The 21,802-nt window shown below is 36.9% G+C and overlaps 1 protein-coding gene across 1 annotated transcript in view; it reads right to left on the bottom strand.

The window, feature by feature from the left end:
* The window catches only part of LOC128991495 (phospholipid-transporting ATPase ABCA1-like), a 236,586-nt gene that overhangs the window by 177,659 nt on the left and 37,125 nt on the right, over positions 1-21,802 (bottom strand). Inside the window, exons 3-9 of the mRNA XM_054414419.1 lie at positions 17,151-17,244; positions 15,160-15,295; positions 11,270-11,409; positions 10,337-10,473; positions 9,589-9,768; positions 8,481-8,608; positions 7,129-7,296 (exon numbers count right to left, since the gene is read on the bottom strand). Of these exons, the coding sequence (XP_054270394.1) occupies positions 7,129-7,296; positions 8,481-8,608; positions 9,589-9,768; positions 10,337-10,473; positions 11,270-11,409; positions 15,160-15,295; positions 17,151-17,244 (983 nt within the window). The remainder of the gene's footprint in view (positions 1-7,128; positions 7,297-8,480; positions 8,609-9,588; positions 9,769-10,336; positions 10,474-11,269; positions 11,410-15,159; positions 15,296-17,150; positions 17,245-21,802) is intronic.

Below are 21,802 nucleotides of genomic sequence, written 5' to 3' on the forward strand. Positions count from 1 at the left end.
TAGCGGCACTGAGCAGTTGGCTTATACTCACTGGGTAGGTTTACTAGCGACACTGAGCAGTTGGTCTATACTCACTGGGTAGGTTTACTAGCGGCACTGAGCAGTTGGTCTATACTCGCTGGGTAGGTTTACTAGCGGCACTGAGCAGTTCGCCTATACTCACTGGGTAGGTTTACTAGCGAGACTGAGCAGTTGGTCTATACTCACTGGGTAGGTTTACTAGCGGCACTGAGCAGTTGGTCTATACTCATTGGGTAGGTTTACTAGCGGCACTGAGCAGTTGATCTATACTCACTGGGTAGGTTTACTAGCGGCACTGAGCAGTTGGCTTATACTCACTGGGTAGGTTTACTAGCGGCACTGAGCAGTTGGTCTATACTCACTGGGTAGGTTTACTAGCGGCACTGAGCAGTTGATCTATACTCACTGGGTAGGTTTACTAGCGGCACTGAGCAGTTGGCTTATACTCACTGTGTAGGTTTACTAACGACACTGAGCAGTTGGTTTATACTCACTGGGTAGGTTTACTAGCGATACTGAGCAGTTGGTCTATACTCACTGGGTAGGTTTACTAGCGGCACTGAGCAGTTGGCCTATACTCACTGGGTAGGTTTACTAGCGGCACTGAGCAGTTGGCCTATACTCACTGGGTAGGTTTACTAGCGGCACTGAGCAGTTGGTCTATACTCACTGGGTAGGTTTACTAGCGAAACTGAGCAGTTGGTCTATACTCACTGGGTAGGTTTACTAGCGGCACTGAGCAGTTGGTCTATGTTCACTGGGTAGGTTTACTAGCCGCACTGAGCAGTTGGTCAATACTCACTGGGTAGGTTTACTAGCAGCACTAAGTAGTTGGTCTATACTCACTGGGTAGGTTTACTAGCGGCACTGAGCAGTTGGTCTATGTTCACTGGGTAGGTTTACTAGCCGCACTGAGCAGTTGGTCAATACTCACTGGGTAGGTTTACTAGCGAAACTGAGCAGTTGGTCTATACTCACTGGGTAGGTTTACTAGCGGCACTGAGCAGTTGGTCTATGTTCACTGGGTAGGTTTACTAGCCGCACTGAGCAGTTGGTCTATACTCACTGGGTAGGTTTACTAGCAGCACTGAGTAGTTGGCCTATACTCACTGGGTAGGTTTACTAGCGACACTGAGCAGTTGGCTTATACTCACTGGGTAGGTTTACTAGCGGCACTGAGCAGTTGGTCTATACTCGGTGGGTAGGTTTACTAGCGGCACTGAGCACTTGGCCTATACTCACTGGGTAGGTTTACTAGCGAAACTGAGCAGTTGGTCTATACTCCCTGGGTAGGTTTACTAGCGGCACTGAGCAGTTGGTCTATATTCACTGGGTAGGTTTACTTGCCGCACTGAGCAGTTGGTCTATCCTCACTGGGTAGGTATACTGTGGCACTGAGCAGTTGGTCTATACTCACTGGGTAGGTTTACTAGCCGCACTGAGCAGTTGGTCTATACTCACTGGGTAGGTTCACTAGCAGCACTGAGCAGTTGGTCTATACTCACTGGGTAGGTTTACTAGCGGCACTGAGCATTTGGTCTGTATTCACTGGGTAGGTTTACTAGCCGCACTGAGCAGTTGGTCTATACTCACTGGGTAGGTTTACTAGCGGCACTGAGCAGTTGGTCTATGTTCACTGGGTAGGTTTACTAGCCGCACTGAGCAGTTGGTCTATACTCACTGGGTAGGTTTACTAGCAGCACTAAGTAGTTGGCCTATACTCACTGGGTAGGTTTACTAGCGACACTGAGCAGTTGGTCTATACTCACTGGGTAGGTTTACTAGCGGCACTGAGCAGTTGGTCTATACTCGGTGGGTAGGTTTACTAGCGGCACTGAGCACTTGGCCTATACTCACTGGGTAGGTTTACTAGCGAAACTGAGCAGTTGGTCTATACTCCCTGGGTAGGTTTACTAGCGGCACTGAGCAGTTGGTCTATATTCACTGGGTAGGTTTACTTGCCGCACTGAGCAGTTGGTCTATACTCACTGGGTAGGTATACTGTGGCACTGAGCAGTTGGTCTATACTCACTGGGTAGGTTTACTAGCCGCACTGAGCAGTTGGTCTATACTCACTGGGTAGGTTCACGAGCGGCACTGAGCAGTTGGTCTATACTCACTGGGTAGGTTTACTAGCGGCACTGAGCATTTGGTCTGTATTCACTGGGTAGGTTTACTAGCCGCACTGAGCAGTTGGTCTATACTCACTGGGTAGGTTTACTAGCGACACTGAGCAGTTGGCCTATACTCACTGGGTAGGTTTACTAGTGGCACTGAGCAGTTGGCCTATACTCACTGGGTAGGTTTACTAGCGGCACTGAGCAGTTGGCCTATACTCACTGGGTAGAATCAAGAATCAAGAATCAAGAATCAATATTTTATTCCATTAGACATGTACATGCATTAGGATACGTCAAAAAAGTTGAATACATGCTGCAAAAACACAAGTCAAAGATAAATTACAGTACATAACAAATAAGGCATAAACAAAAAAATCAAATAGATACAAAGGTCATTTAGATGGCACGGTGAAGACTACGGTATACTTACAGAAAAAATAGATAACAAGATATAATTTAGTGAGAAAAAAAAAATACTTAGAACAAGGCAGTGACTAGATTATGAGTTCTTTGGTTGAACATTCAAAAAATTCTCCCAGCCCATAAAAAGGGTGTACAGTCAGCCACAGAAGAATTTTATTTTTGAAGGCTTTGTTGTTCAATAACAGTATTTCCTTGGGGAGTTTATTTAGGCATTTGAGTCCCAGTACTTCATAATAAGATTTCATTTTTTCAAGTCTAACATAAGGGATGTCAATTTTACCTCTATTCCTAGTATTAAACTTGTGTACATCACCCCTAAGAGTGTGGGATTTCAGGTTCTTAAAACTAATCAACAAAATGTTATATAAAAATAAATTAACAACGGTCAAAATCTTAAAATCTACAAAAATTGGTCTACAGTGTTCCTTGTGATTGGCATTTGCCATGATCCTGATCACCTTTTTTTGTATTAAAAGAACATCAGTGATGTAAGGGCTGCTGCCCCAAAAGATTATTCCATAATTAAGAGCTGATTGGAAAAGTGCAAAATAGGCAGTTTTTATATAGTCAAAAGGAACAACATCATTGAGTTTTCTAAAAAGAAATGTCAATCTACTTAGTTTAGTACAGAGATGTTCAACATGATATGACCATGACAGGAGTTGATCCACATAAACACCCAAAAACTTAACAACTTTGACCTTATCACATTGTGCTTCAGGAATTTTACGAAGTCCAAAGACAACAGTTTGGGTTTTTTCATCGTTTAACAGAAAGCTATTCGCAGAGAACCATTCTGCTGCTACCTTTACTGAGTTTTTTGCCTCAAGCTCAAGAGATTCTAAATCTCTGCTGTGTGTAAGCAAAGTTGTGTCATCAGCATAAAGGTATGTGTTACATTTGAGACTGGATGGAAGATCATTTATAGAGATTAAGAATAGCAGAGGGCCCAAGACAGAGCCTTGTGGTACCCCACAGTTGCTTAAGGCAACTGCGGACCACCGACCCCCACTGAAAACCATCTGTCTTCGGTTACAAAGATATGTCTTCAGCAGTTTTAAAGCATTAATTTGAACACCATAAAATTCCAACTTATGGAGCAGGACATCATGGTCGACACAGTCAAACGCTTTGCTGAGATCAATGAAGGTCGCCCAGGCATATTCTTTTTGTTCAAAAGCGTTCAATATGTCATGAACCATGGAACCTATTGCATCCATAGTGGACTGTCCACTTCTAAATCCAAATTGATGTTTGTTGAAAAGTGAGTTTAATTCAAAAAAGTTAGTCAGCTGATTGTATACTACATGTTCTAGCACCTTGGACAGTACAGGTACTAGACATATTGGCCGATAGCTGCTTGGGCTGTCTCTTTCCCCTTTTTTGAAGATTGGACAAATTTTAGAAATTTTTAAACCCTCTGGAAAAACCCCTTCCCAAAGACAGACATTTATACAGTGGGTTAAAGGCACTACAATATGTTCAGCAACTTCTTTTATTAGCCAGTTAGAAAACCCATAATAGTCTTGGGTTTTGGTGTTCTTCATATTGGATATAATCGAAGCAACTTCAACACAACTAACTGGTGAGAAACTGAAAGAGAGATTCTTACGAGTCATGTTGGTTAAAAATTGGTCATAAGAGTTGGTAGGTTTCTTAATGCTGTTTCTAATATCAGCTACAGAATTAATAAAAAAACTATTGAGGATATCTGGGTCAATGGGGACATTGTTTGTTTTACAGTTCGATTGAGAATTTTGTTTGATAAGAGCCCAGGCGGCTTTGCATTTATTGTCCGAACTGTCAATTAAACTGGCATTGTATTTGAGTTTTGCTTCTCTGACTGCTTTCCTATACTCCGACTTAATATTCTTATATACTAATTTACATAGATCATTATTAAATATCTTATAACTATCGTATGCACATGTTACCTGTTCTCTGGGCCTAGAAAGATCTGATGTGTACCAGGTGTGGTTGATTTTCTTAGGTGGTTTAGGCCTAGAACGGGACTTATGAAGAGGGAAGCACTCATCAAACACATGCAATAAATTATCAAAGAAAATTGTGAAAATGTTACCTGTGTAATCATGTTGTTGCCAATCCAAAGTTTCAAATATGTGTTGCCAATTGATCGTGCTAAGTTTGAATTTAAAAATTTCCATGTTGTTTATAGAAAAAAATCTTTTTGAGGTGAAAGTGTTAGAAATCTTATTAGGCTCATCAGAACTGTTGGATACAATTCGAAAAAGGAGGCCACTGTGGTCGGAGAAGTGAAAGTTTTCCACAGCACAAAACACATCATCCTTCTTAACATTAGAAAAAACATTGTCGAGACAGGCGTTGTTACGAGTTGGAAGCACATTATGGTGGTAGATGTCGAATTGTCTAAGCAAGTTGAGTAGCTCAGTAACTGACCTCTTGTCTGAATTCACATCAAATTGCGCATTCACATCACCTCCAATGACCACTTTATGTTTATCCCATTTAAAAACCAAAAGTAAAATTTTCTCCAGCTGTTCTAGAAATATCCACTCATTACTGTCAGGAGTGCGATAAATAGAAATTACTATTAGCTTATGGGAATCAATTATTGTTGCACATGCTTCAATAGATTTTTCAATGCAAAATTCTGAGATGTCCAAAGTTCTACAATTCAAATTAGCACGAGCAAAAATTAGAGTTCCACCTCTGGCACTGGTAGACCTTGAAAAATTACTTACGAGGTAGTAGCCGTTCAAGGTTAAAAAGTCATTACCTGATGTTGGGACCCAGTGTTCCGAGAGGCACACCAAGTCACACTGCTGGAATAATGTGAATTCCTCCAGCAAAGGTTGCTTATCACCAAGTCCCTGTATGTTTAAAAAAAGAAGAGAAAGCACACAGTAGGTTGTAATAGGCTTAGGCCTAGGCTTACTTACGTATATTGGTGTACTGTCCATATTTAACTGTCTATTTTTTGGGTCACTGGATCCACTAAAAAACCATTGGTTTCAACATTACGGACACCATCCCCGTTTTGACGAGGACGAGAGGGGAAGTATTTACCAATGAGAATACCCACAGGCCACAGTTCGGCTTTCATAACCTCACTTTCCAGTTCAAAAGGGACCCCTATTTTAAAAGAAGCGTATGAGTTGTGCCTAGTCTCAAGCTTATCAATGACAAAGTTATTATTGGCGAAACTAGACAGCAGGTGGGATTTAATGTCGTCAACAGAAGTTGAAGACTCAAACCGGGTTACATAAACCCAGGTTTGCCTACTCGCTGCTGAAAGTCTGTTGGTATTACAGCTTCCAGAAATAAGCATAGTTTTATTATTTGGTTTGCCTCGGGTAGGCCTAACAGACTTTCTAGCAACAGACTTGGGAGATTTTGTCCTATTGTAAACAACACTGGTGAAACCATCACTATCACAGTCAGGCCTAGGTTTACGCACGTTATCTTTGCAGATTATTTTTGAATTAGCCTGAGGCTTAGGCTTGGGGCAAGAGACAACATCAACACTTGACGAAAGACTTGCGGAACCGCGCACACTGTTTTTCTGGTCAAATAAATCCCTTTCCTTTGACGCAACGGACTTAAGAGCATCTGAAAATGACCTATTTGTGCAGATTTCTGAGTCTGAGCAAGGAGTCACTGGGGATACATTTTGATTTAAGGTTAGGTTTACTTTCCTAAGTTCTTTAGTGAGATCTTGAAGCATTATCAAAAGTAGCTTTACTAGCGGCACTAAGCAGTTGGTCTATACTCACTGGGTAGGTTTACTAGCGGCTTGGTCTATACTCACTGGGTAGGTTTACTAGTGGCACTGAGCAGTTGGCCTATACTCACTGGGTAGGTTTACTAGCGGCACTGAGCAGTTGGCCTATACTCACTGGGTAGCTTTACTAGCGGCACTAAGCAGTTGGTCTATACTCACTGGGTAGGTTTACTAGCGGCTTGGTCTATACTCACTGGGTAGGTTTACTAGCGGCACTGAGCAGTTGGTCTATACTCGGTGGGTAGGTTTACTAGCGGCACTGAGCACTTGGCCTATACTCACTGGGTAGGTTTACTAGCGAAACTGAGCAGTTGGTCTATACTCCCTGGGTAGGTTTACTAGCGGCACTGAGCAGTTGGTTTATATTCACTGGGTAGGTTTACTTGCCGCACTGAGCAGTTGGTCTATACTTACTGGGTAGGTTTACTAGCCGCACTGAGCAGTTGGTCTATACTCACTGGGTAGGTTCACTAGCGGCACTGAGCAGTTGGTCTATACTCACTGGGTAGGTTTACTAGCGGCACTGAGCATTTGGTCTGTATTCACTGGGTAGGTTTACTAGCCGCACTGAGCAGTTGGTCTATACTCACTGGGTAGGTTTACTAGCGACACTGAGCAGTTGGCCTATACTCACTGGGTAGGTTTACTAGTGGCACTGAGCAGTTGGCCTATACTCACTGGGTAGGTTTACTAGCGGCACTGAGCAGTTGGCCTATACTCACTGGGTAGCTTTACTAGCGGCACTAAGCAGTTGGTCTATACTCACTGGGTAGGTTTACTAGCGGCTTGGTCTATACTCACTGGGTAGGTTTACTAGCGGCACTGAGCATTTGGCCTATAAGGTCGCCTGAATGGTTTCCACAGAAGAATCTGTTGAACATGACAATTGCTTGGTCCGTCTGTGAAATGTTTGCTGCAGTCATCTGACTACTTAGTTCTGTGAACTCCATACTCAACGCTGACATCTCCCTAGATACACCAATAAATCGTAATTAGAACCATTTTAATGAAAATATTCATTATAACCCCCTTTATTCAATTATATTAAAAGAATGAATGATGTCACATTTCATTTATTACACTGTATATACAAATGAAAATTAAATAAAAATACGTCAGGTTGGTAAAATATGTAAATACATTTTCAGTACAGCGATGAAAATCCGATGCTCAGTCATCCGAAACGTTGGTTGACTGACGTTGGTTACCTGAAAGGCTAATCACCGCAAGAAATGCGTATGGGTGTTGCCCCAATCATGAGAGTTTATGACTTGAGTCACCAAGACAGTAAATCTCATGGATGTTGCTACAACCGCATGAGACAATTGAAGTCAGTAAAAATTACATATAACCAAGTAAAAAAGTTTTAATTTTATCAATCGAAGTAAAAATATTGTATTTTTTTACCCTTAATTACCAGCCATACGAAAAATTCTGTTATCCAAAAAACGCCAATCTAACACTTTTTTGGATAATCAACTCTCTAATGTACTTATAAAATATGAAAACAAAGATTAATTAGTTTATATGACATATAACTTTTTTTTAAATAAACATTTATTGATTTATTACTTTGTAACAGTTTCACATATTTTGTGGTAAAATCTTTTATCATAAAATATAAAGGCGAAATATGAAGGCAATAAAATATTTTTTGTCCTACAGTAGACTCCCTCTTATCCGGACTCCTAGGGACCGAGGCTAGTCCGGATAACGGGTTTTCCGGTTAAAACCGACATCCCCAAAGACTCATTAAAACGGACCATTTAAATGCATACTGTATACAGTAGTTGACTTAAATTTAGGAGAGCATTGTATTTAGACACGTGATCACTAGGCTCAAATCATTCCCACGAGAGCAGTCGTTTCAGTACCGCCCACTTCCTGCCGATCTAGTCCGGTTAAACCGATGTGCTGATAAAAATTGTCCGGTTAAAGAGATCTTATTTCTTCTGAGTGTAGTCCGGTTAAAAGGTATCTGGATAAGAGGGAGTCTTCTGTACCATAAAATAGCACTTCATTGTCTTAAGACTAAAAATTGTTACAATTTAAAGTCCTTTAAGTTTCTGACTTAATACATTATGCACATTTCCACTTGCCATATTTATCCACTTCCTCAGTATGTTACATGATGATAAAAGTCTGATACTCACCGAACAGCTTGAGTGTAGTTTTCTACAGCGATGAATTCTCGCAACACTTGGGTTGAGATATTTCTTAGCTCCAACCAATCGCTCCAGGATAAATTTCCGTTAAGATTACTTTCTACATATTTAACAATCTGAAAATATGTGCCTTGATTAATTGACCCTAAATTAATGATCATCACTCTCTTAAGATTTAACAAGGTTAGTAGTAGGGGGGGTGTGTGAGTACCCTAGTATAGGTAGGGCATTTTTTTATACTCAGAAGTTTGGGCGAGTACATAAGACTATTGAAGACAGTTGAGTAGAGTAGGGAGTAAAAATATTTGATAAACTAAGACTTTTTTTAAGTTTTATTAATTCTCTCTTCCCTTTAATACAAAGATATGATAATAAAAACTGTTATTTAAGTATAGTATTTAAAAATATGTAAGTGATAGATTAGAACTTGTAAGCTGGTCAAGTAAGGCATGACCAAGAATCACTACTACACGACTTAACTCGATACTCGAGTGGCTGTTTCAAAATTCAACTCAACTAGACTTCTAAAGTTACTAGTCTAGTCGCCCATCGTGTGTTGGTACTTAGTATTGATTTAAAGTTTGATAAACAGCTCCCAAAATATCAATAGTTTAGAAATAGCTATTCTATTATAAGTTAGAGAATATTCTCAAAACAAAGTAAAAAAAATTAAGCAACTTAGGCTTATACAAGTTTAAAACAATTATGTTACTATTTTGTTATAGTGACACACCGGGGGTTTTCTGTTATAACCAACAGTCATTATGGTCTTTATGGTCATTATGTAACTTATCTTGTTATTTTTTTTATCCATCTATCTATCTATTCATTCTGCTCATGTGCTTAAAAACACATATATTTAGTAAATGGTGTATCCGATGATATGGAAAATTATTAAATAAATATCCACCACACCAGGATGGATAAGGTTAGGTTTCATTTCAAATTTTTGGATGCTCAACCTAACGTACTTGATATGGTCAGTATAACAGAAGTATACCAAATTGTTTATTTTATAATTTATCATTTTTAAGTTAGAATCAAAGCTAATCAAAGATTTCTAATATTGAGTACCTACTTGTTGATGCAGTTTTACCTCATCATAGACTCCTGACGCAGTGAGAGATTGCCTGAAGATGGAGTATAAAGCTTCTGCTTGTTCTGTTGGCAATTTACACAGCTGATCAAAAACAGCAGACGGCACATTTGCAACTAATTTCAGCTGACTTTCGCAAAGCAGCTGAGAAACATTACTTTGTAGAAGACCCACAAGGCCCTGCAATTAGAAAAATATTTTTGCTATACATGTATCTGGTTAATTTTATTGTGTATTTAAAAGATACAATCCAACGTACAATTCCTATATTTTGCTGCCGATAATTAAAGAATTACCATAAGATATTTCTCACCGCTTAACTTAAACTAAACTTGTATGTACATTCTATAAGCTATTACTTGTGTAAAACCCATATACAATTACTGCATTGAAATTCTCCTTCAGATTATCAACAAACTTATGATGGATATTAAAGGGAAATAAAACATCCACATTTAAAAAAAAATTCCAATATTATTTTTGGAAATTTATGCCGCCGAACAAAAAACCTGTATAATGCCCGCAGATTACGTATTTACAGTTGCGTAGACACCCTGAGTTTTGAACTAGTCTTATCCGAAATTAAAAAACAGCATCTTACATCTAAGATCTACTTACTACAATATTACTTGGTCATTGTTTGCCCACATAATACGCAACCAATTATGATCAAAACTCAAAAGTAAACTGTTTTGGAAATTAGAAATTAAAATATTTTACTATTTTGGAGGATTTTACTCAAACTAACCAGGCTTAAATTTTGAGGAGCAAAGTCAGCTCCAAGAAGGGAATTCACAGAGTCTTCAGGCAGGGATATGTTTTGTCGATATATTTCTCTCTTCACCCAACCAGTGTTGTTGAGAAGTTCTGGAATTCTTACTCTGCCTGGAAATAATAAATATGTTCTGTAATAAGAAATATTGATTTATATACAGTAAATCCTCTTTTAATTTGCCTCAGGATAATAGTTTATTGGGTTAAAGACCTCTAACTAAACACTGTTCAAATATTATTTGTCCTGTCCTCATTTTACATTTTTTAAATGGTCTCAATATCAATAATTAAAAATCCAGAATACTTCTATAACCCAGATTATATTGGAATAATACCAATAATATTAATAATAATAGTAATGATAACAAATTACTCAATGTATTACATCATTTTACAACCATCAATAAAAATAAAAATTCATTGTAAAATTATTTAGATCTATAGATCACACAATATGTAAATATTATAACGTAATTTCTGTAAAAAAAAAGTTAAATACCAAGAATCGATGGAAAATTTTGTTTTCGATTGATAAGTTGCTGTACAAAAATGTTTATGCGGTCACATTTCTAAAATCAGGAATATGAACTGCAGTCTTGAGGACATCATCACTGTCTTCTGCGACGTGAATTTTTTGCAAAGCTATCATCATTACTGCCTGTAATCGCAGCAAAATCATTTACCTACATTCCCCTTGATCACAAAGACATCGCAATCATGCTATAGGAACAAAGCAGGGCACAATAACAAATAAAACCGAAACAGATATTTTTCATATATTATTTGTTTAGGTTTTTGCTAAAAACCATTGAAACCGACAACAGACTTTTAACACCGGCCCATCCCTTTTTGCAAATTAATAAAAGATATTTATATTATTCTACTCCTCAACAGTTTGATGTGATACCTGTAGGCTGCACTCTGCGAGAAGCGACATTTTGCACCAAGTTAGATAACCTGTCCAGGTCTTTCACCACATTAATGGCTACTTCCTGGTCCATCCTGCTCTCAAACAGCTGTGCGTACTCGTCAACCAACTGTGGCAACCTGCAGTCAATGGAACACCTTAGACAGATCCAATATCCATTCTACCAAGATGCTCATGAAAATATTTTGGAATATTACACTAGTGGAGTCGCAATCATTTAATCATTTAATTGTAAATAACATGAAAACAGAAAATATCATTTTTACTCTTAACTACCGGTACTCTATTTATAAGGACATTAAATCTGTGAAATTGCTAGGCATATATTTAGACAGCAGGCTAAGTTGGGATAGTCACTTAGAGCAATTGTGTAAGAAACTGGCCAGAGTGGTTTGTCTTCTCAGAAAACTAAGACACTGTGTTACTGCAGATATGCTAATTACTGCATACTATGCTTTTTTCATTCCCATCTACTATATGGAATAACCTTATGGGGCATGGTATAACCTCTTGCAGTGCACGGACTGCTCTTGGATGGCAAAAAAAGGCACTGAGAGCAATCAAAAATATACCACAAAGACAGTCTTGTAAACCAATATTCAAAGAATTACAAATAATGACTTTGCCTAATCTATATTTACTGTTGTCTAATGATGTTAAGGAGTCTTTGAAAAATTTTACAACTAGAAACAAAACTCATCGGTACTATACTAGGAATAACTATCAATTAGATTTAGCTTTTGTAAGATTGGAAAAAACAAAGAGCAGCCACATATGTATAAAGATACAACTATTCAATAAATTGCCAAAAAAGGCATGGATTGTACCCTTTAAACAATTTGTTTCTTATAAAACAATGGCTTAAGGAAAATGTTTTTTATTCCATAGACGATTATCTGGCCTGTGATATTAGTTCCCTATGTTTTTAAAACATCAATGTTAATCTATATATTAATTTGAAACTGTTTTTCTTTGTCATAGCTATTTTGAGAGAACGGCTGGTTGTAGAAACTCGGTAGGGGTGTCTAAAGAAAGGTCTTGGTCTGTAGATGAGCCATCAAAAGAGAAACGTGGTAAATTCCCTCGGGGCTCTGCCCCAGTGGCCTTTAAAGTCCCATCCCATGTTATTCTTATGGAAGAAAACGGGGTTTTTGTCACAGCTAATTTGAGAGAACGGCTGGGTGTAGAAACTTGGTAGGGGTGTCTAAAGAAAGGTATTGGTCTGTAGGTGAGCCCTCAAAAGAGAAACGAGGTAAATTTTCTTGGGGCTCTGCCCCAGAGGCCTTTAAAGTTCACTCAGCAATTGTATTTACATTATGACCATATGGATAATTTTACACTACTTTTAATGAACCAGCTGTTCTTATTAAAATTGTATTCAAAGGTCTACTTAAACTGTCAAAATTGAATGTTTACATTGTTATTTATGATTTTAAATGGATTCTCCACTACATGGCAAGTTTTTTATAGTTTCAAAAAAATTATGAATTTATGATACGTTTTAAATGTTTTGTTCAAAAATCTATGCTTTATTGCTCTTAAAAAATGTTTAATTATGAAAAATAGGTGTGATATATAAATTTCAAAGGAACATATAAGTATTCCTATCGGGTTAGCTTATAAGGTTGGCACTTGCCTTTTTTCCTACTTTCAATCATCATATATTTTTAAATTCAAGAAAAAACACCAGAGATTCATTTACTGTATTGGCATACAAGTTTTTGATAATTGGGTTGAAAATTGTGTCATAGATGAGTACGTTGAGGATGAGAGCTGTGTTCAAGTTTTGGAATAGACTAACTACGGAGTATGTTTCATCTATGGTTTTGGTGAAGTAGTTGAACTAATGTCTATTCAGGTATAAAAAAATGTGTACACGGTTTTACTTTGACGTAGCCTACACATGTAGCTTGGTCAAACAACGCATCTAAGCCCCACTACATACAAAACATTCGGAAACACAACAGTGTCATCACATCTCATCGCATTTGCATAATTTGTTTCCAAGGCTGGACTAGGTTATGGATTTGGTACCGCAATTTGTGATCAAATTTCCTACAATTATGGTTCATTCCATCCACGAAGTACATGCACAGCTTTATGTGATCGATATGGCCAAGGCAAAACTACCCCATAAGTCAATGAGTTATCAAGTAAGAATAGGATGATTAAATACATGGGTCGATGTGGCAAGAGAAGGAATTAAAATTGCTGAGATCGAAGTAAGAATGTTACTGTTTTCTGGAGAATCAGATATTTTTATCATATACAAAAAACACTAATTTAATATGCCGATAGAATTTTTTTCATTTTTATGACCAAAGATGAAGATTTACTTATAAATCCGGATACAATCTGAATGATTTTCCTAAAGCAGATGGAATTAGTGGTTAGTAATAAATATTTACTCTTTCCGTAACATGATAGATGAACTCATTCTCACACATAGTGAAAGTGGCTTTGGCATGTAACAAACTCATGAACGAAATTATAAGACTCCTAAAAACCCGTTTAGGCAACCTAAAGCCGATAAAATGGTAGGAAATATTGTGTTAAACGAATTCATCAATCAGGGTTTTTAGGGAACACAATCGTCATACTTTTATTGCTTATCCTCCCTTCATTTAACTAAGATTTTAATGACTTCACTCTATCCATCGCAGTTAGCTGAATTTACATAAAACCTCAAGATTAACCGTCGATTTCGACGGGGCTCCACTAGTATTAATATATTTAAATATTTAATTGTTATTATATTTAAAGATTTTATTGTTATTATAATAACAGATTTTATTTTTGATCATTGACATGTAAATTGTTAATTTATTTATTTTAGAGTTAGTTATGTTAATAGTTATATTTTAAAGAGTGATTGCTACTCACTTGGTGCATTCTTGCTGTTAGGCCTACTCTAACAGGAAATTAACTGTATGTAATATTTAAACAAAACTTTGACGATGTCTATTGTAATACTTGTATTACTTAATGACAAATAAAGATCTTGAATCTTGAAAGTGTGAAAAAATGCTCAGTTAATTCTTTTAATGATATGAACATTTAAATTGTAAAGATTAAGAAGGGTTAGCTTTACCTGGTCATGGGGGGGTCTGCCTGAGCACAACGTTCAGCAGTTTACTGGAAGGAATGTTACAGCTTGTTCAGGATTTAAAGGACCAAAACATACTAATTTTCATCAAACCCGTTTTTTGTTTGTTTTTTTTTCTAAAATCCGATTAATTATTTTGTTATTTTACAGTTATTTAATGGAAAAATAACATAAGTTACAATAATTTTTGAACCCTTATTTTTCCAGATATGGGGTTTGTACCATGTTGTTAAAAATTAAAAAAATACAACATACTGAATGTTTATATCAAAACTGTTTGGGCCGTTTTTTGCAAAAATCTGATTTCTCCGTTATTTTATGGGTTTTTATAGGAAAATCACCATTAATATTCAAAATTTCAAAAAAATTAACCCTTCAACTGGCAGCGCAACTAGAATAGTCGTGTTTTGCAAGGTTTTTGTTAACTCCAATAAGACCTGACTTGTTTGTTTCACAATATCAGCAGTACTGCACTATAAATTTTGATTTCAAAAACTTGTTAGCATAAGCGTTGATCTGAAATGCACTCATTATAAAGATGTTCAGTGCTTCCATTACATTTTTTAACACGACTGCTAGCCGAAATTACCTTGATCTTATGCCTTGAATAACTAGACTGTTTCACTAATCACATTGAGGCACTTCTTATCGAGGTTCTACTGAACATGTAGAACTGCCTTTTGTATAAGTTATGCAGCCTCTGTAAACCCAACTAAAAATACAAATGGTTTTAGAATGAGTCCCACAGCCTCCATCGACTCACCTGGCACTTCGCAGATTAGAGGCGTCAATCTGAGCATCCTCATCTGACTTGTAGCAGGTGTTGTTAAAGGAACATAAGAAACTCTGCAGGAAAGGTAGCTGACCGACCGACGGCATCGCTTTTGGTGTGAAATGGCCTACAAAAATCAACCAGAACTCAACAATGTAAGGAAGGTGTACATCAATAATTTGTTTGTTATTCCCAGTTTCAAGAATGAATGATTAATTAAATTGGTTTACCTTATGGTTGCCAAGTTCCTGAAGATTGTATATTTCTATGCTAGATGTACATTTTGCCCCAAGTGTGGCATCTTCCGGAGCAAAGTTTATTACATTACTTAAAACACAAACACTGTTTTACTATTTACATTATCGGTAGGTGGACGATCTACTGTCGGCTGTAGGAATCCGAGCGCAAGAGCACGTGCGAGGAACGGAGGCACTACATGTGTCACTATCTGACTGACTGGTTATTGACCCTAAGCTGTAATAGCATCATAAACTCACCTCATCCCCTGACCTACCAAACATACCTCAAGCCAGTAAACGGACAATAACCAGTCAGTCAGATAGTGACAGACACATGTAGTGCCTCCGGTCCACGCTTGTGCTCTCACGCTCGGATTCCTACAACCGCGCCGTAAATCGTCCACCTACCGATAATGTACATAGTAAAATAGTATTTGTGTTTTAAGTGATGTGATAAACTTTGCTCTTGAAGATGCCACACTTGTGGCATAATGTACATCGAACATAGAAATCCACAATCTTCAAGAACCTGGCAATTATATTGTAAACCAATTTAATTAGAGTATTTCGAGTAAAAAATACTTATTAGATACTGTGTTCAGTTCTGTCCGTAGGGTAGAGTGAGTGTAGCGGCCACTTTAGAGATAAGAAATGGAATAAGGATTTTGGTTGAAGGCCAATAATAAAATAAAGTTCAGATATATGTGCCTAAAATATCTGTCTGATTACCCACACGGTAATTGATTAATTAAAAAAACCTACAAAAAAGATACTCATAATAGGGACTAAAAGAATGCAAATACCAAAAATCTTTTGATAAGAAAGCGTTTGTGAGCCTCTTGGCTGTTAACCCTTCCCGGACCATAGGATATATCCGCCCATCTATTTTGGCTCCGTGGACGGTAGGCGGATATATCCGCCGATTATTACGACATCTATTGTTATCATTGATTATGTATAACAACATTAATCTTCGTAAAAACGGTCTTTTATTCAATTATATCATCTTTAACCTACTACTAGGAATATTACTAGGATGTACTAGGAATGTTTTACTAGAAGAATAAAAGAATTTAATATATATTTTTTTTTAGAAGATAAAAAAAATATTTTAGACACAAGTGTTCGATAGGTCAACTATTTACAACATTCTATAAATTACAGTTGTAAAAAAGATATTTTTTTTATTAGTTTTGATGTCTGTATCCATATTATAGGCCATCCCGGGAAGGGTTAAATGTGATTTTATTTTTATTTTTTATATTGTGTTCATAATTAGTTTTTTTTTTTAGGTCTATTTAATTTAAGTTGATAACAGCTGCTTGTGTGTTAAGAGTTATAATGTGGATTATTTTGTTATAATGAGTTTTGGAGTAGAAGATGAATGAGTAAAATGTTGAGTTTAAAAATGTGGTTAAATAAAATTAGTATAAAACGTAAACTTATGTGTTATTTACATTCACTCTGCAATTTTCTGTGGCAAACCCTCATTTTAATCAAAAGAACCAAATTTTGAGCACAATGGTTGGATGGGAATAACTAAATAATAAAAGTGTTATGGACCTATGTGTGGTGTGTGTGTGTGTGGACCTTTTTCATATTTTTAACTGAAGAATTGTATTTCAAGAGATTGCTGTGCAATTTGTAATCACCCTGTATTTACTATAAATATAAATATATAAATAAATAGCATTTGATTTGAAGGCTTATGTAAACCACCTCACTTAGCTACTAATAACTTACATTCTTGAATGTTAACTCGAAGTCCTCGTCTGCGCACCCACATAAGAATGAGGAATAAAAATAACGGCCATACCAGCTCAACCAGGAGTCTGAACTGAAAAAAAAACAAAGTAAACATCACAAAATTGCAGTTTATATCCAATGTTGATTTTTAATTTTTATACTTTGGAATTGATTGCAAATAACAAGCTCTGTACAGGGCAACATACATTTATTATCCCCTGTATAAAGAGTTGCAGTATAGTCCAAGCAAACTAAACAAACTTACATAGGGATCGTTAAAAAAATTGCAAGAAAACGTTTTATGGTTTTATTTTGTAGAGTTGGGTTTGCAGAATGACATACTAAAAGTTGTCAAAAATCGGTGCACGATAAAACCACTAAAATCAGAATTTAAAATGGCGGCTATTTCCAACATTGGACAAATTAAAAAAACATATTTCACATGCATTTGTTATGCACATTTTTCGAGATAATGACTTGGGACCACCGCCTGTATTTATTGGGTGATTAGTATTTCATTTTGATAGGAAACATGTTTTTGGCCGCCATCTTGGATCCGCCATATTGGACATAGATAATTTATTTTCAATGTAATGATAGTGTTGTGACACATCATTACCAACTACATTTTTACACTGATTTCAATGCCGAAATCCGTTTTTAAATATCTTTATTCATTTAGAAGATATATTCAAACGAAAACTCTCCACCATACATTTCTTATGGACGTTTCGTAGTTTGATAATTGTTTTAAAATTATTTTTCTTATATCTCCAGTTCTTATTGACGCTTGTAGTTCGTTCTAGGCTTAAAATATTCAGTAATGTAAGGGCTTTCATTTGAGCTCTTGATCATTAAAATCAGACGAGTTAACACGTTCGCTACTGAGCGTCGCATATATGCGACGCCGCGGTCATTGCCACAGACCGAGGTATACATTTGAATCTTACACATAGACCGACTGTCACTTGGATAACAGTACACACAGACCACGGGCGAAAACCTGTAAAACAGTGATCATTTACATTGTAATACGCTACAATCGTGTTTGTAAATAAATTATTCTTGTTTTTTTGTATTTTTATAACCTTTAGTAATGTCGCATATTTGCGACGCCCGGTCTACAGTGAAGACAATAGTGAAAATTATCATAGTTTTCTTGAAATAGACTAAACGTCGCATATATGCGACAGTTAATTTTTTTGTGTTTTAAGGTGAAAGTAAGTAAAAAAATGAACGGATTATTCAAGAACAGTTTATAACTGAACAAATATAAAAGCTACATAGGATAATGCAGCATACATACTGCATACAGACATACAGTGATGCAGAAAAGTAAAGACCAGTTTTTCCATCTATTATATGACGTCACCAATCATCATATCCACAGACCAAGCGACGCAGTTGTGCGTCAGACATCCCTGTAGACCACTGTAGGGAATTCAGTGCCTTCAAATAGACCACTACAAAGATATAAGCATTTTAATAACATTAGAACCCCGACGCAAATATGCGTCGGCAGTCTATTTTAATGTGACTAGCCGTCGCATATATGCGACGGCAGTCTATGGGTGGAAACCGGCCGTCGCATATGTGCGTCGCTGGTCCATGTGAATGGAAAATTTCGTACTATTGCAGTAGCGAACGTGTTAAAGACCAGCTACGAACCTCAGAACAATGTTAAATTTAACTTTTTATAAATATATTTTTATTAAAAGATTTATAACTCGGGTTGTTAATACGTCACCAAGTTCTCAGTGGCGGCTCTAGGACCTTGTCTAGGGGGGGACTCCGGGGGGTTTGGGGGGTGTGGAGCACCCCCCATCATAAGAGGGGGGTCCGGAAAAATTTTTAAATTTTTAAAGCCGTTTGGTGACTTTTTAAAGCAATTTTAACGCCTAAAACTGTGTCCAATAATAGTCCAAAAACTCCCATTTCACCTGTTGTTTGTCATGCATGAGCAAATAGACATAAGTAGAATAAAGTAAAGTATATTTTTTAAATAGTTTTTACCAATTTATTTAATAGATCAGATTTATTATCCCAATAGAACTAGGCCTATATTAAATATGAATAGATATTGCAAAACATAACAATTAATCCTCTATTGTGGTTTCTATTTCATAATTCAACTTTTTAAACCTAGTTTTAATTTGTACTGCTCAATTTCGGAATTTTGGGGGAGGGGTTTGACTCTCTAACCCCCCTCCCTGCCTACGGCCTTGTAAAACGGGACTACACTGTATTGAAAATATAACTAACAATTGATAATTTAATAGTAAAAAATCCACGGCAATAATGAGTAGATAACCAAACGGTAAGGCCTGACAATGATTGAATTGTATAATTTAAACACCCACGGCAATAACGAATAGAAAACCAAACCATGAGGGTAAGGCTTGACTAATTGTATTTTATATTAAAACATCCACGGCAATAGTGATTAGAAAACCATACCATGAGGGTAAGGCCTAACTTTAATTGTACTGTTTGAATGTGAAATCCATCCTCCTTTCTTTCTGCCCGGCGAAGTGATCTATTACTTTTTCGTTGAAGTTTAAAGTTGACAACAGCTTTTTTTCGATAGAACACATAGCAAGCGCACTTAGTCTGTCTTGTTTCATGGTACTCCTGGTAAACGTTTTAATTCGTTTCAAAGTAGAGAAACAATGTTCACTTTCCGAAGTAGTCATAGGTATTGTGCTTATGATTTTTAAAAGTTTGATTGACTCTGGAAGCACATCTTTGAGGTTGTTGTCATAGACAAAGTTGAGTAGTCTTAATGACCCTGTGGCCGTTGAAAAATCATCCCTATTGTAAATAACATTTAACTCCTGTTTCAATTCAGTTTTATTTAGGCTAAATAGTTCCGCAGCAGCGTGTAACTCTTTTTCGGGAAACTTGGTTTTAAACTCCCCAAACAAACTTGGCTGAAACAGTTTTGCCGCGGACAAATGATTTACAAACGTAAAACGGTCATCAATTCCCGACGTAATTATGTCACACACTTCCTTTGCGACAACGCGTTTTTGATCGTCGTATCTTCTCCGCTTTTTGCTCGATTCGGGTTCACTATCTCTCGGTTGATCTAACATGGTCGAGTTTCTTACGCGATCTACCACAGTTTTGAAATCGCCTACAAACTTAAACGCCTTGACGCAATCAATTGTTGTTTGCTGCAGTTGGTTGTACAGAATGTCACTGTGGGGCAGTATTTGATTGAAAAAGTCCAGCCAGAAAATAAAGTCTTCGTCTTTTAGAATACTTCTTAGGCCAACAGCTTTATTTATTGTGGCATAGTCATTGGTGTCATCGTCGAGTATGTAACTTAAACATTCCTCCAACTCTCTTTGATAATTAAAAATTGTGCTTACAATTCTGGATTTAAAATTCCACCGAGTACCTGAGCTTTTTGGAATACGACGTTTTACTATCTCATCGAGAACTGCAGTTCTCTTTGTTGACTGGGAAAAGAATGATGAAAACCCCTCGATATTACTGAAGAATATCTTAACCTGCTTATTTTGTGTAGCACTGCGTTCAATGATTAAGTTTAATTGATGTGCGTAACAGTGGACAAAATTTGCATTCTTATATTTAGATTTTACACGCGCTTGTACTCCCGTGTGTTGGCCACTCATTACGGAAGCCCCATCGTAGCTCTGGGCAATGACTTTATCAGGAGTTTTGTCGAGGTTTAATTGCTCTAATACTTCAAAAATTGTTTCGCTAACTGATTCTGCATCATGGCCTTTTGGTCTAATAAAAGTGATAAATCGCTCGTGAATCGTGCCATTCAGCTCGTACCTAATAACAAATACTAGTTGGGATAAAGTGGCACAGTCTGTTGTTTCGTCGGCTTCAATAGCAACATAGTCGGTTTGTGTCAATTCGTCACGAATCATTTGCAGACAAACGTAATATATTGAGTCCAATAACTCGTTCTGTATGGTTTTAGACAGACCCAAAAACACTCGGTTATTTGTTTGATTTATGTGCTGTTGCAATGTTACATCCAGCTCCGCCATAAGGTTAACCAAACCACGAAATATGCCAGGATTTTTTGAATTTTCGCGTTCATCATGTCCTCGTAATGCTAATTCAAACGCTCCACAAAATTTAATTGCATCAATTAGCTTACTTAGAATGTATCGAGTTTTCGAAACATCTTCATTTTGTTTTTGTATTTTTAACCTATATGCATTGTCCAATTGGCATCTAATATCAACTTTACCTAAAACAGCATATTCTATTGACGCATTTATGTGCTTTTCACTTGTTTTGTGTTTTTTTACTTTTTCCAGTAGATGTTTAAGGTCTGAAATCCCGTCTACAGTCCATGCTCTATCTTGAACCCCCATGACCAAACAAGTGTAGCAGAAAAATGAATTTTTAATTGAACAGCCACATAGCCAATCTGCATGATTGTACATATGTGGCGAAAATTTTCGTGTGAAGCTATTCTTATTCTTTGAACTGTTTTGAATTTGGTTTATGTTCATGAAAGGTCTAGGAGGTCCTAATTTTTTCAAAGAAATTCTGTGGTCAATATTTTTGATCCCTTCATTGATAATCAGGCTAACTTCATTAGTGACGTTAGCCGTCGACGACAACGAAATTCCGCCGTCCATTATTATTTAGATTTAGGC

This window comes from Macrosteles quadrilineatus, unplaced genomic scaffold, assembly GCF_028750875.1.
Source record: "Macrosteles quadrilineatus isolate MER2022 unplaced genomic scaffold, UCM_ALF_1.0 Scaffold_4__1_contigs__length_99947679, whole genome shotgun sequence".
NCBI classification, from domain to species: domain Eukaryota; kingdom Metazoa; phylum Arthropoda; class Insecta; order Hemiptera; family Cicadellidae; genus Macrosteles; species Macrosteles quadrilineatus.